The sequence below is a fragment of the Bombina bombina genome, chromosome 3 (genome assembly GCF_027579735.1).
Source record: "Bombina bombina isolate aBomBom1 chromosome 3, aBomBom1.pri, whole genome shotgun sequence".
Taxonomy (NCBI): domain Eukaryota; kingdom Metazoa; phylum Chordata; class Amphibia; order Anura; family Bombinatoridae; genus Bombina; species Bombina bombina.
Window position 1 is genome coordinate 1,261,469,165 of NC_069501.1, and position 16,136 is coordinate 1,261,485,300.

General features: G+C 37.5%; 1 protein-coding gene across 1 annotated transcript in view; it reads left to right on the plus strand.

Moving 5' to 3' along the window:
- Positions 1–14,766, plus strand: part of LOC128652713 (vomeronasal type-2 receptor 26-like) — a 228,652-nt gene extending 213,886 nt beyond the window's left edge. The window contains exon 6 of the mRNA XM_053705645.1: positions 13,799–14,766. Within this exon, the coding sequence (XP_053561620.1) occupies positions 13,799–14,697 (899 nt within the window). The 3' untranslated portion in view covers positions 14,698–14,766. The remainder of the gene's footprint in view (positions 1–13,798) is intronic.
- Positions 14,767–16,136: the final 1,370 nt, after the last annotated feature.

Genomic DNA, 16,136 nt, shown 5'->3' on the forward strand with positions numbered 1-16,136 from the left:
CACTTCCTACGTCTGCACCTAACACTCTAACATGTACCCCGAGTCTAAACACCCCTAGCCTTACACTTATTAACCCCTAATCTGCCGCCCCCGCTATCGCTGACCCCTGCATTACACTTTTAACCCCTAATCTGCCGCTCCGTAAACCGCCGCCACCTACGTTATCCCTATGTACCCCTAATCTGCTGCCCTAACATCGCCGACCCCTATGTTATATTTATTAACCCCTAATCTGCCCCCCACAACGTCGCCGACACCTGCCTACACTTATTAACCCCTAATCTGCCGAGCGGACCTGAGCGCTACTATAATAAAGTTATTAACCCCTAATCCGCCTCACTAACCCTATCATAAATAGTATTAACCCCTAATCTGCCCTCCCTAACATCGCCGACACCTACCTTCAATTATTAACCCCTAATCTGCCGACCGGAGCTCACCGCTATTCTAATAAATGTATTAACCCCTAAAGCTAAGTCTAACCCTAACACTAACACCCCCCTAAGTTAAATATAATTTTAATCTAACGAAATAAATTAACTCTTATTAAATAAATAATTCCTATTTAAAGCTAAATACTTACCTGTAAAATAAATCCTAATATAGCTACAATATAAATTATAATTATATTATAGCTATTTTAGGATTAATATTTATTTTACAGGCAACTTTGTAATTATTTTAACCAGGTACAATAGCTATTAAATAGTTAAGAACTATTTAATAGTTACCTAGTTAAAATAATAACAAATTTACCTGTAAAATAAATCCTAACCTAAGATATAATTAAACCTAACACTACCCTATCAATAAAATAATTAAATAAACTACCTACAATTACCTACAATTAACCTAACACTACACTATCAATAAATTAATTAAACACAATTGCTACAAATAAATACAATTAAATAAACTATCTAAAGTACAAAAAATAAAAAAGAACTAAGTTACAGAAAATAATAAAATATTTACAAACATAAGAAAAATATTACAACAATTTTAAACTAATTACACCTACTCTAAGCCCCCTAATAAAATAACAAAGCCCCCCAAAATAAAAAATTCCCTACCCTATTCTAAAATACAAATATTACAAGCTCTTTTACCTTACCAGCCCTGAACAGGGCCCTTTGCGGGGCATGCCCCAAGAATTTCAGCTCTTTTGCCTGTAAAAAAAAACATACCATACCCCCCCCCAACATTACAACCCACCACCCACATACCCCTAATCTAACCCAAACCCCCCTTAAATAAACCTAACACTAATCCCCTGAAGATCTTCCTACCTTGTCTTCACCATACCAGGTTCACCGATCCGTCCTGGCTCCAAGATCTTCATCCAACCCAAGCGGGGGTTGGCGATCCATAATCCGGTGCTCCAAAGTCTTCCTCCTATCCGGCAAGAAGAGGACATCCGGACCGGCAAACATCTTCTCCAAGCGGCATCTTCTATCTTCTTCCATCCGATGACGACCGGCTCCATCTTGAAGACCTCCAGCGCGGATCCATCCTCTTCTTCCGACGACTAGACGACGAATGACGGTTCCTTTAAGGGACGTCATCCAAGATGGCGTCCCTCGAATTCCGATTGGCTGATAGGATTCTATCAGCCAATCGGAATTAAGGTAGGAATTTTCTGATTGGCTGATGGAATCAGCCAATCAGAATATAGTTCAATCCGATTGGCTGATCCAATCAGCCAATCAGATTGAGCTCGCATTCTATTGGCTGATCGGAACAGCCAATAGAATGCGAGCTCAATCTGATTGGCTGATTGGATCAGCCAATCGGATTGAACTATATTCTGATTGGCTGATTCCATCAGCCAATCAGAAAATTCCTACCTTAATTCCGATTGGCTGATAGAATCCTATCAGCCAATCGGAATTCGAGGGACGCCATCTTGGATGACGTCCCTTAAAGGAACCGTCATTCGTCGTCTAGTCGTCGGAAGAAGAGGATGGATCCGCGCTGGAGGTCTTCAAGATGGAGCCGGTCGTCATCGGATGGAAGAAGATAGAAGATGCCGCTTGGAGAAGATGTTTGCCGGTCCGGATGTCCTCTTCTTGCCGGATAGGAGGAAGACTTTGGAGCACCGGATTATGGATCGCCAACCCCCGCTTGGGTTGGATGAAGATCTTGGAGCCAGGACGGATCGGTGAACCTGGTATGGTGAAGACAAGGTAGGAAGATCTTCAGGGGATTAGTGTTAGGTTTATTTAAGGGGGGTTTGGGTTAGATTAGGGGTATGTGGGTGGTGGGTTGTAATGTTGGGGGGGGGGTATTGTATGTTTTTTTTTACAGGCAAAAGAGCTGAAATTCTTGGGGCATGCCCCGCAAAGGGCCCTGTTCAGGGCTGGTAAGGTAAAAGAGCTTGTAATATTTGTATTTTAGAATAGGGTAGGGAATTTTTTATTTTGGGGGGCTTTGTTATTTTATTAGGGGGCTTAGAGTAGGTGTAATTAGTTTAAAATTGTTGTAATATTTTTCTTATGTTTGTAAATATTTTATTATTTTCTGTAACTTAGTTCTTTTTTATTTTTTGTACTTTAGATAGTTTATTTAATTGTATTTATTTGTAGCAATTGTGTTTAATTAATTTATTGATAGTGTAGTGTTAGGTTAATTGTAGGTAATTGTAGGTAGTTTATTTAATTATTTTATTGATAGGGTAGTGTTAGGTTTAATTATATCTTAGGTTAGGATTTATTTTACAGGTAATTTTGTTATTATTTTAACTAGGTAACTATTAAATAGTTCTTAACTATTTAATAGCTATTGTACCTGGTTAAAATAATTACAAAGTTGCCTGTAAAATAAATATTAATCCTAAAATAGCTATAATATAATTATAATTTATATTGTAGCTATATTAGGATGTATTTTACAGGTAAGTATTTAGCTTTAAATAGGAATTATTTATTTAATAAGAGTTAATTTATTTCGTTAGATAAAAATTATATTTAACTTAGGGGGGTGTTAGTGTTAGGGTTAGACTTAGCTTTAGGGGTTAATACATTTATTAGAATAGCGGTGAGCTCCGGTCGGCAGATTAGGGGTTAATAATTGAAGGTAGGTGTCGGCGATGTTAGGGAGGGCAGATTAGGGGTTAATACTATTTATGATAGGGTTAGTGAGGCGGATTAGGGGTTAATAACTTTATTATAGTAGCGCTCAGGTCCGCTCGGCAGATTAGGGGTTAATAAGTGTAGGTAGGTGTCGGCGACGTTGAGGGGGGCAGATTAGGGGTTAATAAATATAACATAGGGGTCGGCGATGTTAGGGGTAGCAGATTAGGGGTACATAGGGATAACGTAGGTGGCGGCGATTTGCGGTCGGAAGATTAGGGGTTAATTATTTTAAGTAGCTTGCGGCGACGTTGTGGGGGGCAAGTTAGGGGTTAATAGATATAATACAGGGGTCGGCGGTGTTAGGGGCAGCAGATTAGGGGTACATAAGTATAACGTAGGTGGCGGTCGGCAGATTAGGGGTTAAAAATTTTAATCGAGTGGCGGCGATGTGGGGGGACCTCGGTTTAGGGGTACATAGGTAGTTTATGGGTGTTAGTGTACTTTAGGGTACAGTAGTTAAGAGCTTTATAAACCGGCGTTAGCCAGAAAGCTCTTAGCTCCTGCTATTTTCCTGCGGCTGGAGTTTTGTCGTTAGAGCTCTAACGCTCACTTCAGAAATGACTCTAAATACCAGCGTTAGGAAGATCCCATTGAAAAGATAGGCTACGCAAATGGCGTAGGGGGATCTGCGGTATGGAAAAGTCGCGGCTGAAAAGTGAGCGTTAGACCCTTTAATCACTGACTCCAAATACCAGCGGCCGGCCAAAACCAGCGTTAGGAGCCTCTAACGCTGGTTTTGACGGCTACCGCCGAACTCTAAATCTAGGCCAAAGTATTTTACATTTTACGCTGGTTACATGTATATTTCCTTAATGTATAGCATATTTTTATTCTGTGAGGCAGTTGATGAGATTTGTGAAAATGGTTGCTGAGAGGTTTTCAGTTGTGGAGAACAAAATCCTTGTATCTGCTTTGGAGTCAAACTATGATATGCTTTTTAGACCACAGAGGCATCACACTAGTTTAAAGACAAGGGATGCAAACTGGGAAGATATTGCTGAAATGTTCAATTTTAATGCCACACATATAAAGACTGTGGCATGTATTTATCAAGCCGTCAACCACAAATACGCTGGAATTCCGCAGCGTATTTGTGGCGAACCTGATTCGCCTTAGTTATTAAACCCTACAAACCGGCAAAAGTAGAATTTTGTGACGTAAGATACGATCCGCCGAACTTAGTCCGACACAGATCGATGTTTACATCACTACAGAAGTTCTGAATGCAAGTTCGGCACAATCTGACTACTTTTGGAAGTTATCAAACTACTACCAGGTACGCTAGGCACTATTCCAGCCCAGCGTACCTGGTTTTCAATCCGCCGCCCTGGAGGCGGCGGATGCCATAGGAATCAATGGGAGTCGGAAAGCAGCGAGAGCTTACATTCGCTGCTGCCCGATATCCCATTGATTCCTATGGGAACGTGTACACCTAACACCATAACATGTACCCCAAGTCTAAACACCCCTAATCTGCCCAGCCTACACTGCCGCCACCTACATTATACTTATTAACCCCTAATCTGCCACCCCGACACTGCCGCCACCTAAATAAACTTATTAACCCCTAAACCGCCACTCCCGGAGCCCACCACCACCTACATTATACTTATTAACCCCTAATCTTCCGCCCCTACACCACCGCCACCTACATTATATTTATTAACCTTAATCTGCCCCCCTACACCGCCGCTACTATATTAAAGTCTAACCCTAACACCCCCTAACTTAAATATAATTTAAATATATCTAAATAAATATTACTATCATTAACTAAATAATTCTTATTTAAAACTAAATACTTACCTATAAAATAAACCCTAAACTAGCTACAATATAACTAATAGTTTCGATTTAGCTAGCTTAGGGTTTATATTTATTTTACAGGCAACTTTGTATTTATTTTAACTAGGTACAATAGTTATTAAATAGTTATTAACTATTTAATAACTTCCTAGTTAAAATAAAGACAAATATACCTGTAAAATAAAACCTAACCTAAGTTACAATTACACCTAACACTACACTATAATTAAATAAATTCCCTAAACTAAATACAATTAAATACAATTAAACAAAATTATCTAAAGTACAAAAGAAAACACTAAATTACAGAAAATAATAAAATAATTACAAGATTTTTAAACTAATTACACCTAATCTAATCCCCATAACAAAATAAAAAAGCCCCTCCCAAAAAAAAAAAACCTACCCTACACTAAATTACAAATAGCCCTTAAAAGGGCCTTTTGTGGGGCATTGCCCCAAAGTAATCAGCTCTTTTACCTGTAAAAAAAGAATTACAACCCCCCCAACATTAAAACCCACCACCCACACAACCAATCCTACTCTAAAACCCACCCAATCCCCCCTTAAAAAAACCTAACACTAACCCCTTGAAGATCACCCTTACCTTGAGACGTCTTCACCCAACCGGGCAGAAGTGGACCTCCAGACGGGCAGATGTCTTCACCCAACCGGGCAGAAGTGGACCTCCAGACAGGCAGATGACATCTTCTATCTTCTTCCATCCGGCGCGGAGCAGCTCCATCTTCAAGACATCCGACGCGGAGCATCCTCTTCTAACGACATCCAACGACTAAATGAATGTTCCATTAAATGACATCATCCAAGATGGCGTTCCTTGAATTCTGATTGGCTGATAGAATTCTATCAGCCAATCGGAATTAAGGTAGGAAAAATCATATTGGCTGATGCAATCAGCCAATAGGATTGAAGTTCAATCATATTGGCTGATCCAAACAGCCAATAGGATTGAGCTTGCATTTTATTGGCTGTTCCAATCAGCCAATAGAATGTGAGCTCAATCCTATTGGCTGATGCCTTTTAAGGGCAATGCAAAAGAGCTGAACGCCCTTTTAAAGGGCAATGCCCATACAAATGATCCTTTAGGGCCAATGGGTAGCTTAGGTTTTTTTAGAGTTAGGTTTTTTATTTTGGGGGTTTGGTTGGGTGGTGGGTTTTACTGTTGGGGGACTTTGTATATTTTTACAGGTAAAATAAATGATTTCTTTAGGGCAATGCCCTACAAAAGGCCCTTTTAAGGGCTATTGGTAGTTTATTGTAGACTTGGGGGTGTTTTTATTTTTGGGGGGCTTTTTATTTTTATAGGGCTATTAGATTAGGTGTAATTGTTTTTATTTTTGATAATTTAATTTATTATTTTTTGTAAGCTTAGTGTTTTTTATTTTTCGTAATTTAGAGTTTATTATTTTTTGTAATTTTAGATTTTTTTATTTTTTTTCATAATGTTAGGTTTATTTAAATTTGGAATTTATATTTTTTAATTGGTAGTTTATTTAATTTTATTAGAATATTTATGTTAGGTTAATTTATAGTTTAAACTTAGCTTTTTTTTATTTCACAGGTAAGTTTCTATTTATTTTATGATCGTTATATTGTAATTTCAATTTAGATTTAGGGGGTGTTAGGTTAGGGGTTAATAGTTTAATTTAGTGTTTTGCGATATGGGGGGCTGGTGGTTTAGGGGTTAGAAGGTTTACTTAGTGACGGCGATGTGGGAGGCCAGAGGTTTAGGAGTTAATAACTTTATTATAGTGGCAGCGATGTTGGGGAGCAGCGAAATAGGGTTAATAACTATTATTAGTGTTGGCGATGTCAAGAGCGGCAGATTAGGGGTTAATAACTTTATTTAGGTATCGGCGATGTTGGGGGCAGCAGATTAGGGTTGTTTAGACTTGGGGTTTATGTTAGGGTTTTTTTTTTTCCCATAGACATCAATGGGGTTGCATTACGGCGATGGCCATTCCGCACTTCAGGTGTTAGTTTTTTTCCTAAGACTCTCTCCCCATTGATATCTATGGCGAAAGTGTGCATGGGCATGTCAAATCAGCCCTTGGATTTTGTGTGGTATGAAGCTTAATGCAACCATATTGCAGCATAAGGAAGCTTTTCAGAAACTCGTAATGGCAGTGCTATGGAGTGTGAAATAACGCAACTTTTGCTGAAGTCATTTCGCACCCTGTTTAATGCAAAACTTGTTATCTAGCTCTCAGTTCTGAGATATCGATTGTTTATGAGGATGTAGGGTATAGGTATAGAGTAAAGTGAATGTCGCTCCGAGCGGCCCAGTAAGGAACTTGGCAAACCTAAGTATAGGAATGATGAGTCACTGAAGGCCTTGAAAAGTAAGAGGGGCATACAGGTATAAATGAGAGCACCTGCATAAAAAAATATAGACCTGACGAAGCCCCTGTATGTAGGAGCACGTGGGGGAGAAACATGCATTGGCAAGAACCTTATAATGTTTTTTGTACCTTCTACCATCCAGCATTCATTCACACAGCTAAGCTGACAGCTGTCTATGATACAAGATGATGACAAGAAAGCAGAGCTACTGTGAACCTTTGTACCAAGTAGTTCAATAAGGAGGAGTAGCTGACCATTGATACATGTGGCACCTTTTGGGACACCAGGCTTACCGGTAAAAATTCCAGGATGAGAAGGTGACACAGGAGTGAACCTGTCTGCCTAGGAAATCAGTCCTGAAAAAGCATGCAGGCAGCCAAGGATGCCCTTGGAATTTAGGGTCCATCCAGCAAATGGTTGGTCTGGAAGTTTGGAAGTGTACAGCCCAATACAGGTGAGTGGCGTGAGACCGAATGTCTGCAGGTATTTTTTGCTAGCATTACCTCTGGTAAGGACACTTCCACTCCATGCATTGCTAATCTAAGGCAAACAGATGCTGCTAAGCGTAAGACGGGTAGAGACGCTACCTAGTCTTTATGAAAGTTGATGCCTTTGGAATCCTAATTATAACTCCTCTGACTTTCATTGCAGATAGGCATTACATGTTGTTTTGCTTTCTTTTCATTCTTGATTGCGTATACTATAAGCTCAGAAATGTTGCACTTGCAGCTTATGTCGGTGACTTTCCTTTGATCTGCCTATGATACTTATAAGTTTGCCTTGGAAGTTACATTTCTTTGAACATTATGTCTCCAACTATATTATACAATTGTTTGTTTTTTGCGCTATAGAGGGTGCGAAACGTACGCAACAAAGTTAAGTTATTTCACCCCCCATAGTGGGGGGTGAAAAGCCTCCTTGTGCTTTCCATATGGTTGTGTTGAGCTCCATACTGCACAAAATCCAAGGGCTGCTTTGTTGTGCACGTGCACGTTTTTCCCATAAACATCAATGGGAGAGAGGGTTGGAAAAAAACACCTGAAGTGCGGAATGGTGATCGCCGTAACACAACACCATTGATGTCTATGGGGAAAAAAGTTACGTTTAACCATAACACCCTAACATAAACCCTAAGTCTAAACACCCCTAATCTGCCACCCCTGACATTGCACACTAAATAGTTATTAACCCCTAATCTGCCGCCCGCCCACATCTCCTCCACTATAATAAAGTTATTAATCCCTAATCTGCTGTCCCCAACATCATCAACACTTATTAACACCTATTCCGCCGCTCCCTGAAAATGCCACCACTAATAAAAGTTATTAAACCCAATACCGCTGCTCCCCAACAATGCTGCCACTATAATAAATGTATTAACCGCTAAACCTCTGGCCTCCCATATCACCGCCACTAAATAAACCTATTAACCCCTAAACCGCAAGCCCCCCACATTGCAAAAAACTAAATTAAACTAATAACCCCCTTACTTTATATTAGAATTACAATATCTCTTATCTTAAAATAAATAAAAACTTACCTGTGAAATTTAAAAAACCTAAGTTTAAACTATAAATTAACCTAACATAACTTTTTTACTAAAATTAAAATATCTACCAATTAAAAAAAAATTAAAAAATACTCATAAAAAAAACTAACACTACTAAAATAATTATCTAAAGTTACAAAAAAATTAAAAAATACTAAATTACGAAAAATAACAAACAGAATTATCAAAAATAAAAACAATTACACCTAATCTAATAGCCCTATCAAAATAAAAAGCCCCCCTAAAATAAAAAACCCTAGCCAACAATAAACTACCAATAGCCCTTAAAAGGGCCTTTTGTAGGGCATTGCCATAAGTTAAACAGCTCTTTTACCTGTAAAAAAATCCAAACACAAATACAACACTAAAACCCACCACCTAACCAACCCCCCAAAATAAAAAACTAACTCTAACAAAAACCTAAGCTACCCATTTCCCTGAAAGGGGCATTTGTATGGGCATTGCCTTTAAAAGGGCATTGAGCTCTTTTACATTGCCCTGAATAGGGCATTCAGCTCTTTTACATAAAGACCAAACCTTAATCTAAAAAAAAACACCAACTTTTTTTTTATAAAAACACCTAACCCCCAAAGATCCACAGTTTCAGAAGTCCGGACATCCAGGCGGTGAGAAAACTTCATTCATCCAGGCGGCATCTTCTATATTCATCCCGGCAGCGTCTTCTATTCTCATCCTGGCAGTGTCATCTTTCTTCATCCCGGTGGCGTGGAGCGAGCCTATCCTTGAAGACATCCGGCACAGAGCGTCCTCTTCATACGGTCACCGCCATACACTGAATCTTCAATGCAACAGAGCCTTTTCAAAATGGCATCCCTTGCATTCCTATTGGCTGATTTGATTTTTTAAATCAAATCAGCAAATAGAATGAGAGCTACTGAAATCATATTGGCTGTTCAAAGAAGACGTCTCGCCGCCTTGATGTCCGGACTTAAGAAACTGTGAGTGGATCTTGGGGGGTTAGTGTTATGTTTTTTTAAAATCTTTTTGGGTGTTTTTTTGTTTTTTTTAGATTAGGGTTTGGGCTTTATGTAAAAGAGCTGAATGCCCTTGTAGCTTGGGATTTTGTTAGTTTATCGTAGGCTTGGGGTATTTTTATTTTGATTGGGCTATTAAATTAGGTGTAATCGTTTTTATTTTTGATAATTCCGTTATTTTTTGTAAATTTTAGACTTAAATTATTTTAGTAATGTTAGGTTTTTTTAACGTGTATTTTTTTTTTTTTTTCATATTTTTTTATTGAGGTAATGCGCAATCTATATCCAAAACTATCAAAAATTGAATAGTCAATATGGACAATACATATATTCATTCAAATATATTTTTGAATATATTCTTAATTATAACAAAGATATACCACTAATTGTATTCTTTTGTTTTACCTCTATATGAATTATTTCACTAAGAAGTAGCCCAGAGAATAAGTCATGAAGATATGATATTATTACCATGGCACTTTCTGAGAGGTAAATTATAAAACTGAAATGAAACCACATTGTGAAGATTGCACCTAGTATAACTAAACTTTGATGGTATGGTAAAGTATTGAGTATGAAGCATCTAAGTATTAACTAATATGATATTCAGTATACAAATGTTAAAGCAATATATATCTTAAAAATGGGTCTATGCATGGAGGAGGAAATACATGTGTATCAGTGATTAATAAATCTCTCCCAAAGGGTATAAACTACTATAAACTAAATTTACAAACTTTGCCTGAAAAAATTCTTAACAAGCCTTAAAGTAGTACTAGGAAAGGTATTAGTACAGGAACATATTTTAATCTGTATATAACACCAGTTAACACATAGCAACCTATGATACTTCTAGCAAACAAGAGATTAGCCAATCTAATTCCTATTTGCAGATATTTATATTATAGCCTTTCAGTTGATGTTAATATGCTGGTATCATTATAAAAGATATATCGCTTGAGGACCTGAATATCATATTCTTGATCTATAATCCAAATCCTGAGTCCAATTCTCCTAGGTGAATTAGTAATGGCTAAACAAAATCTTAGTAGCAGATATTCTCAGCATTCTCTATTATCTGTAAGCTATGGTGTTAGTGAGAAGAAAATGTCACTTGTTCCTTTAGTTTAGCACAGCTTTGAGGAGATAATAGTATGGTATACCCTACTTGCATATATATCAGCAATATTAAACCACCTATAGTTTATTGGAATATGAAACCAAACAAGCAAGTAAGAATCTTATAAAAGTGTGATCATGAACATTAAATACAATTTCATTAATATATATATATATATATATATATATATATATATATATATATATATATATATATATATATAATGTCTTCATTAAGCACAGTGTAACCAAGAAAATAACAAGAAGTATAAGAACCCTTAATGTCCCATATGAATTGATAAAACTATCACATAACTGTCACATAAAGTCCAAGTCTGCTGGTCAATCATTGGAAAAATTATGCAGATTCAGACAACTTCTGCTACTCCATAATTTAATCTTACCCACTCCAGACTTTATTGTAACACAGTATATTAAATGTCTCTGAGGACATCTGGTCTGGCACAGCACAGCATTAATAAGATTCAATTCAGAAGTATGTCCACTCTAGGTGGCCATTTCTCGGTAGAACCAGAATAGTACCCAAAGAGACCTACTTCCCTCCACTTCAAAGGAGCCTGTAATCCAGTGCTCAGGTCATCACTCAGACCCCAGTCACCTCCCAGGAGATCGGCCGCGTCAGCCCAGGAGTTAGCCGAGGGTAAGAACACATTAGTTTTGCTCCCATCTGTGGAGGGGGAGAGACAGGCTATGTCAACTGATATATAAGGCTCTCGAGCAGCCCCTGCATCTCTTGGCTTGCTTGCAATCATCACATGGCACTCTCAATTCTGAGTCTGTAGAGCAATTACTTCAGTGAGAGGATTCAGTGCTGTCATCGGCTTGTCAAAGTGTCCTTGTTGAGATCCATCTTCCCCATCACACTGAACATACCACCATCCTCTCCATTGTACTGTGTTTTCGCCAAAATCAAGAGCCGTTCAAAGCTGCTGTGCATTCAGTGTTCAAAGTCGGCAAGTAAGGATAGTACCAACTTATGGTATTCCTCCTCCATGTTCAATTAAATAGATAAATGGCCTCAATTTGCAATTTACACAAGTTAGTATTGTGCTGATAACCCCAGTTATGGGGGGGGGGGGGGCTACGAACTTATGTGTCTCTGAAGGTCTAAACGATCTGGATTGTGTTGTAGAAATTCCCTTTTAAACTATACATTGTGCTATTCAGCAAGAGATAAGAAATCATTCTTAGCAGGTTTTGTCAGCGAATCTTGCTATGGTTAGCTGTAAATCTGCGATTTTACAAGCTCTCAATTTTGCTGACTACCATGGCTGCTGCCCAGACATGCCTCCCTAATTGTGAGTTATTTAAATTTTAGTATAATAGTTTTGTTAGGTTAATTTATAGTTTAAACTAAGGTTTTTTTTAATTTCACAGGTAAGTTTTTATTTATTTTAAGATAGGGATATTGTAATTTTAATATAAATTTAGGGTTTTGTTAGGTTTAGGGGGTAATAGTTTAACTTTGTTTTTTACAATGTGGGGGCTTGCGGTTTAGGGGTTAATAGGTTTATTTAGTGGTGGTGATGTGGGAGGCCAGAGGTTTAGGGGTTAATAAATGTATTATAGTGGCAGCGTTGTCGTGGAGAAGCAGAATAGGGGTTAACAACTTTTATTAGTGGCGGTGATGTCAGGGAGAGGAGGAATAGGGGTTAATAAGTTTTATTAGTGTCAGCGATGTTGGGGGCAACAGATTAGTGGTTAATAACTTTATTATAGTGGCGGGGATGAGGGCGGGAGGCAGATTATGGGGGATGTGGGCAGGCAGCAGATTATGGGTTAATACATTTTAAATAATATTTCTGTTGAGGGAGGATGGTGGTGTAGGGGTTAATAGGTAGTTTATGGGTGTTAGTGTACTTTGTAACACATTAGTTATGAGTTTTTTTAAACTTTTTGTGGCGCAAAACTCATAACTACTGTTTTTTAGATTGTGGAATGGCTCGTGTCGATATAGGCTGTAATGCAAGCATTTTAGCCTCACCACAAAACTTGTAATACAGGCGCTATGGAAATCCCATGCACAAACGTATTTTTTTTGAGTGTGGGATTGATATTGCATTACAGGCTAAAATGATTGCGGTACAGCTATACCGAAAAGACTCCTAATGGCTGCGTTACTGTTTTTACACTGAAATGGTCATTATTTCAGCGCTAAAACTGTAAAGCTAAACTGGTAATCTAGGTGTTTATTAACCAGCTTTTCAAGTGTGTTTTTCCTAACAAACAATTATGTTGCATAGCTGTGTTTAGACCTATGGTAATGAGATATTTATGTTTGCTGGCCAGCATAATGTACTATTTTTTTAGGTGTGATGTGTAAGGATGTGTGTATTAGTTCCACACATGATGCATCTACTTTAATACATTTGTTTTGATTAAATAAAAGAGTGCTATATTCTCTCGCTTTTCTATAGGACTGAGTCCTATCACTTTTTTCTTCCTTTAAACTTGTTAAATTAAAAAAAGATTAAAGATTAAAAAAGGAGAAGAAAAGAGATTCTGAAAAAAAACTTGTTTAAACATAAAAGTAATAAGTAATATATTATAAGACAATATTATTGTAAGATACAATCAAGGATTTGAAAACTTTATTTAATTATTGTAACAGTCAGTTTAATAGTAACAATTTCATCCTATAAATATTTGCTGCTATAGAAAACTTTAAAAGATGATCCAATAAATGTAAGAAATTCAACAAATCCTTTAAAAATATATTACATTTAAGCCAAAATGAAAATTAGCAACAAATGTAAATCTAAGAGACTCCCTTTTAAATGTAATAAACATGGTGTCCTTTATTATTACAGATGCAGAAAACTGTATACAATGTGCAGAAGATCGATGGACAAATGATAAGAGAACTATGTGCATCCTAAAGACAGTTGAATTCCTTTCATTTGAGGACACATTAGGGAAAGTCCTCAGTTTAGTCTCCATCTTCTCCTGTACTGTTACTATTGCTGTTCTTGGGATCTTCATAAAGCATCACACAACACCTTTAGTAAAAGCTAATAACCAAAACCTCAGCTACACCCTTCTCCTCTCCCTCATGTTGTCCTTCCTATGCTCCTTATTGTTCATTGGACGTCCTGTGCAGGTGACTTGCCTAATTAGACAAGCTGCCTTTGGAATCATTTTTACTGTTTCTATATCTTCTGTGTTGGGAAAATCAGTCATTGTTGCCATTGCCTTCAATGCCACCAAACCTGGAAGCAAGATAAAGAAGTGGATGGGTTCCCGAGTGTCGATCTGTCTGGTCATTGTCTGCTCTCAAGGGCAGGTTGTGATCTGCATGCTGTGGTTGGCTCTTTACCCACCATATCCAGACTATGACTCTCAGTCTTACATTGGGAAAATAATATTACAGTGTAACGAGGGCTCTATCACTGCATTCTACCTTGTGATAGGCTACATAGGATTCCTTTCTACGGTCAGTTTCATTGTGGCTTTCTTGGTTAGAAAGTTACCTGCCCGTTTCAATGAGGCCCAGATGATCACATTCAGCATGCTGGTGTTCTGCAGTGTTTGGATCTCTTTCATCCCAGCGTACCTGAGCACCAAGGGCAAATATGTGGTAGCTGTAGAGATATTTGCTATCCTGGCCTCTAGTGCAGGACTGCTGGGCTGTATATTCATTCCCAAGTGCTACATTATATTATTTAAGACTGAACTGAACACCAGGGTAAATATGCTAAGTAAGCATTGATTTGTAGGTATATTTTGTGGTTGGGATATTGGACATAAACTTGTTGTCATCTATTTTTTGTATGTTAATATGCACACAATATGTTTGCAATGTTTTGACATTGAAATGTTTATTGAGTAGTAAAAGAAAACAAATAAATGTAATAATTTTCTGTTAACCATCATATTTACATTGAGCAGTAATTAATATTGAGTAAACATATTTATCCTTTAATTAAAACAATCTCTACCTATTTTTTTTTTTTTAATTGAGGTTCAAATCAAGGCATAAAAACAGTAATTGTCAATAAGATAAAGAAAAATGATTTCACAGTTTACAACTAGCATAAACAGAACAGTACATCATATGTTTATATGACAAACTACACATTTAATGCAATCAGTGTTTGTTTAATAGACTATATACCCCCTAGGTGACATTTGAGTCCACTCTTGGACCTCTCTATTGCGGAGAATGCAAAATTATAAGGGGTAATCTCAAATAAGAGGAGACCACTCTTGGGTCTCAAATAATGAACCTTTTTTTTATGTTACCTATCTGTGGCTCAAACATGTAATATAGATTTTAACTGTATAGGCAAGAACTATCTATGGAACTTAAACACTCTCTGGTGAATACTGAGTACTTTTACAAAATAGAATAGAAACTGCAAAGTGAAACAAGTAATGGCAATAGTAGCAAGTATATTGCACTGATAAAAGAATGGTACAATAAAACAGTATAATTTAAGCGTTAGAAGTTCCCTGCATGTATAGTAAACCTATAGTAGGCTTCTTTTAAGTTGAAGTTAAACAAGCTTAGATGGTTATCAATCTATGGTTATGTGGATTGAAATGTCATCTAATACTGCATGTTAATAAACACTAGTAAACAACATAACATATAAGTATAAAACTTAAAATCTCAAGCAGCTCGGTATACCAGCTTGGCATCCAGAGGGGTCTAGCAATGAAGTGGTCTATGTTATCCCTCCAAAACTAAAAAACTTTGTCACATCAAAGTTGAAATCGCAAATTCTAGATTAATAAGAGATGCAATTATCTAAATGAAAATTTACTGCATAGACAGACAGAGCTAGTTTTTGGACTTGATCTCTCCTTCTCCGAAGGAGAATATGGGGCAAAGAGAGAGGGGGGGGGGGTCCTGGACCTCTGAAAGATTTTAGTCTAACTTAGGGTGGGCAAAAGTAGTTTGAGAGTACGGTACATAGCCGAAGGGAATGGTGAGTGGACAGATACAAGGAAAGGAGAATCCTCAAAGTTTCTACAGTAGTTAGGTCACGCCGCCACAGGCCACTAGCAGCATAACCACCACCTCGCAGAATGTTATATGCTCAAAGTTATGTCACTATGGAATCAAGGCAATATGTAATATTATCCTGCAAACAGAGAACAGTGTAACCATTAGCAAGACAGAGATCAGGATTGTATGTTTGCAGG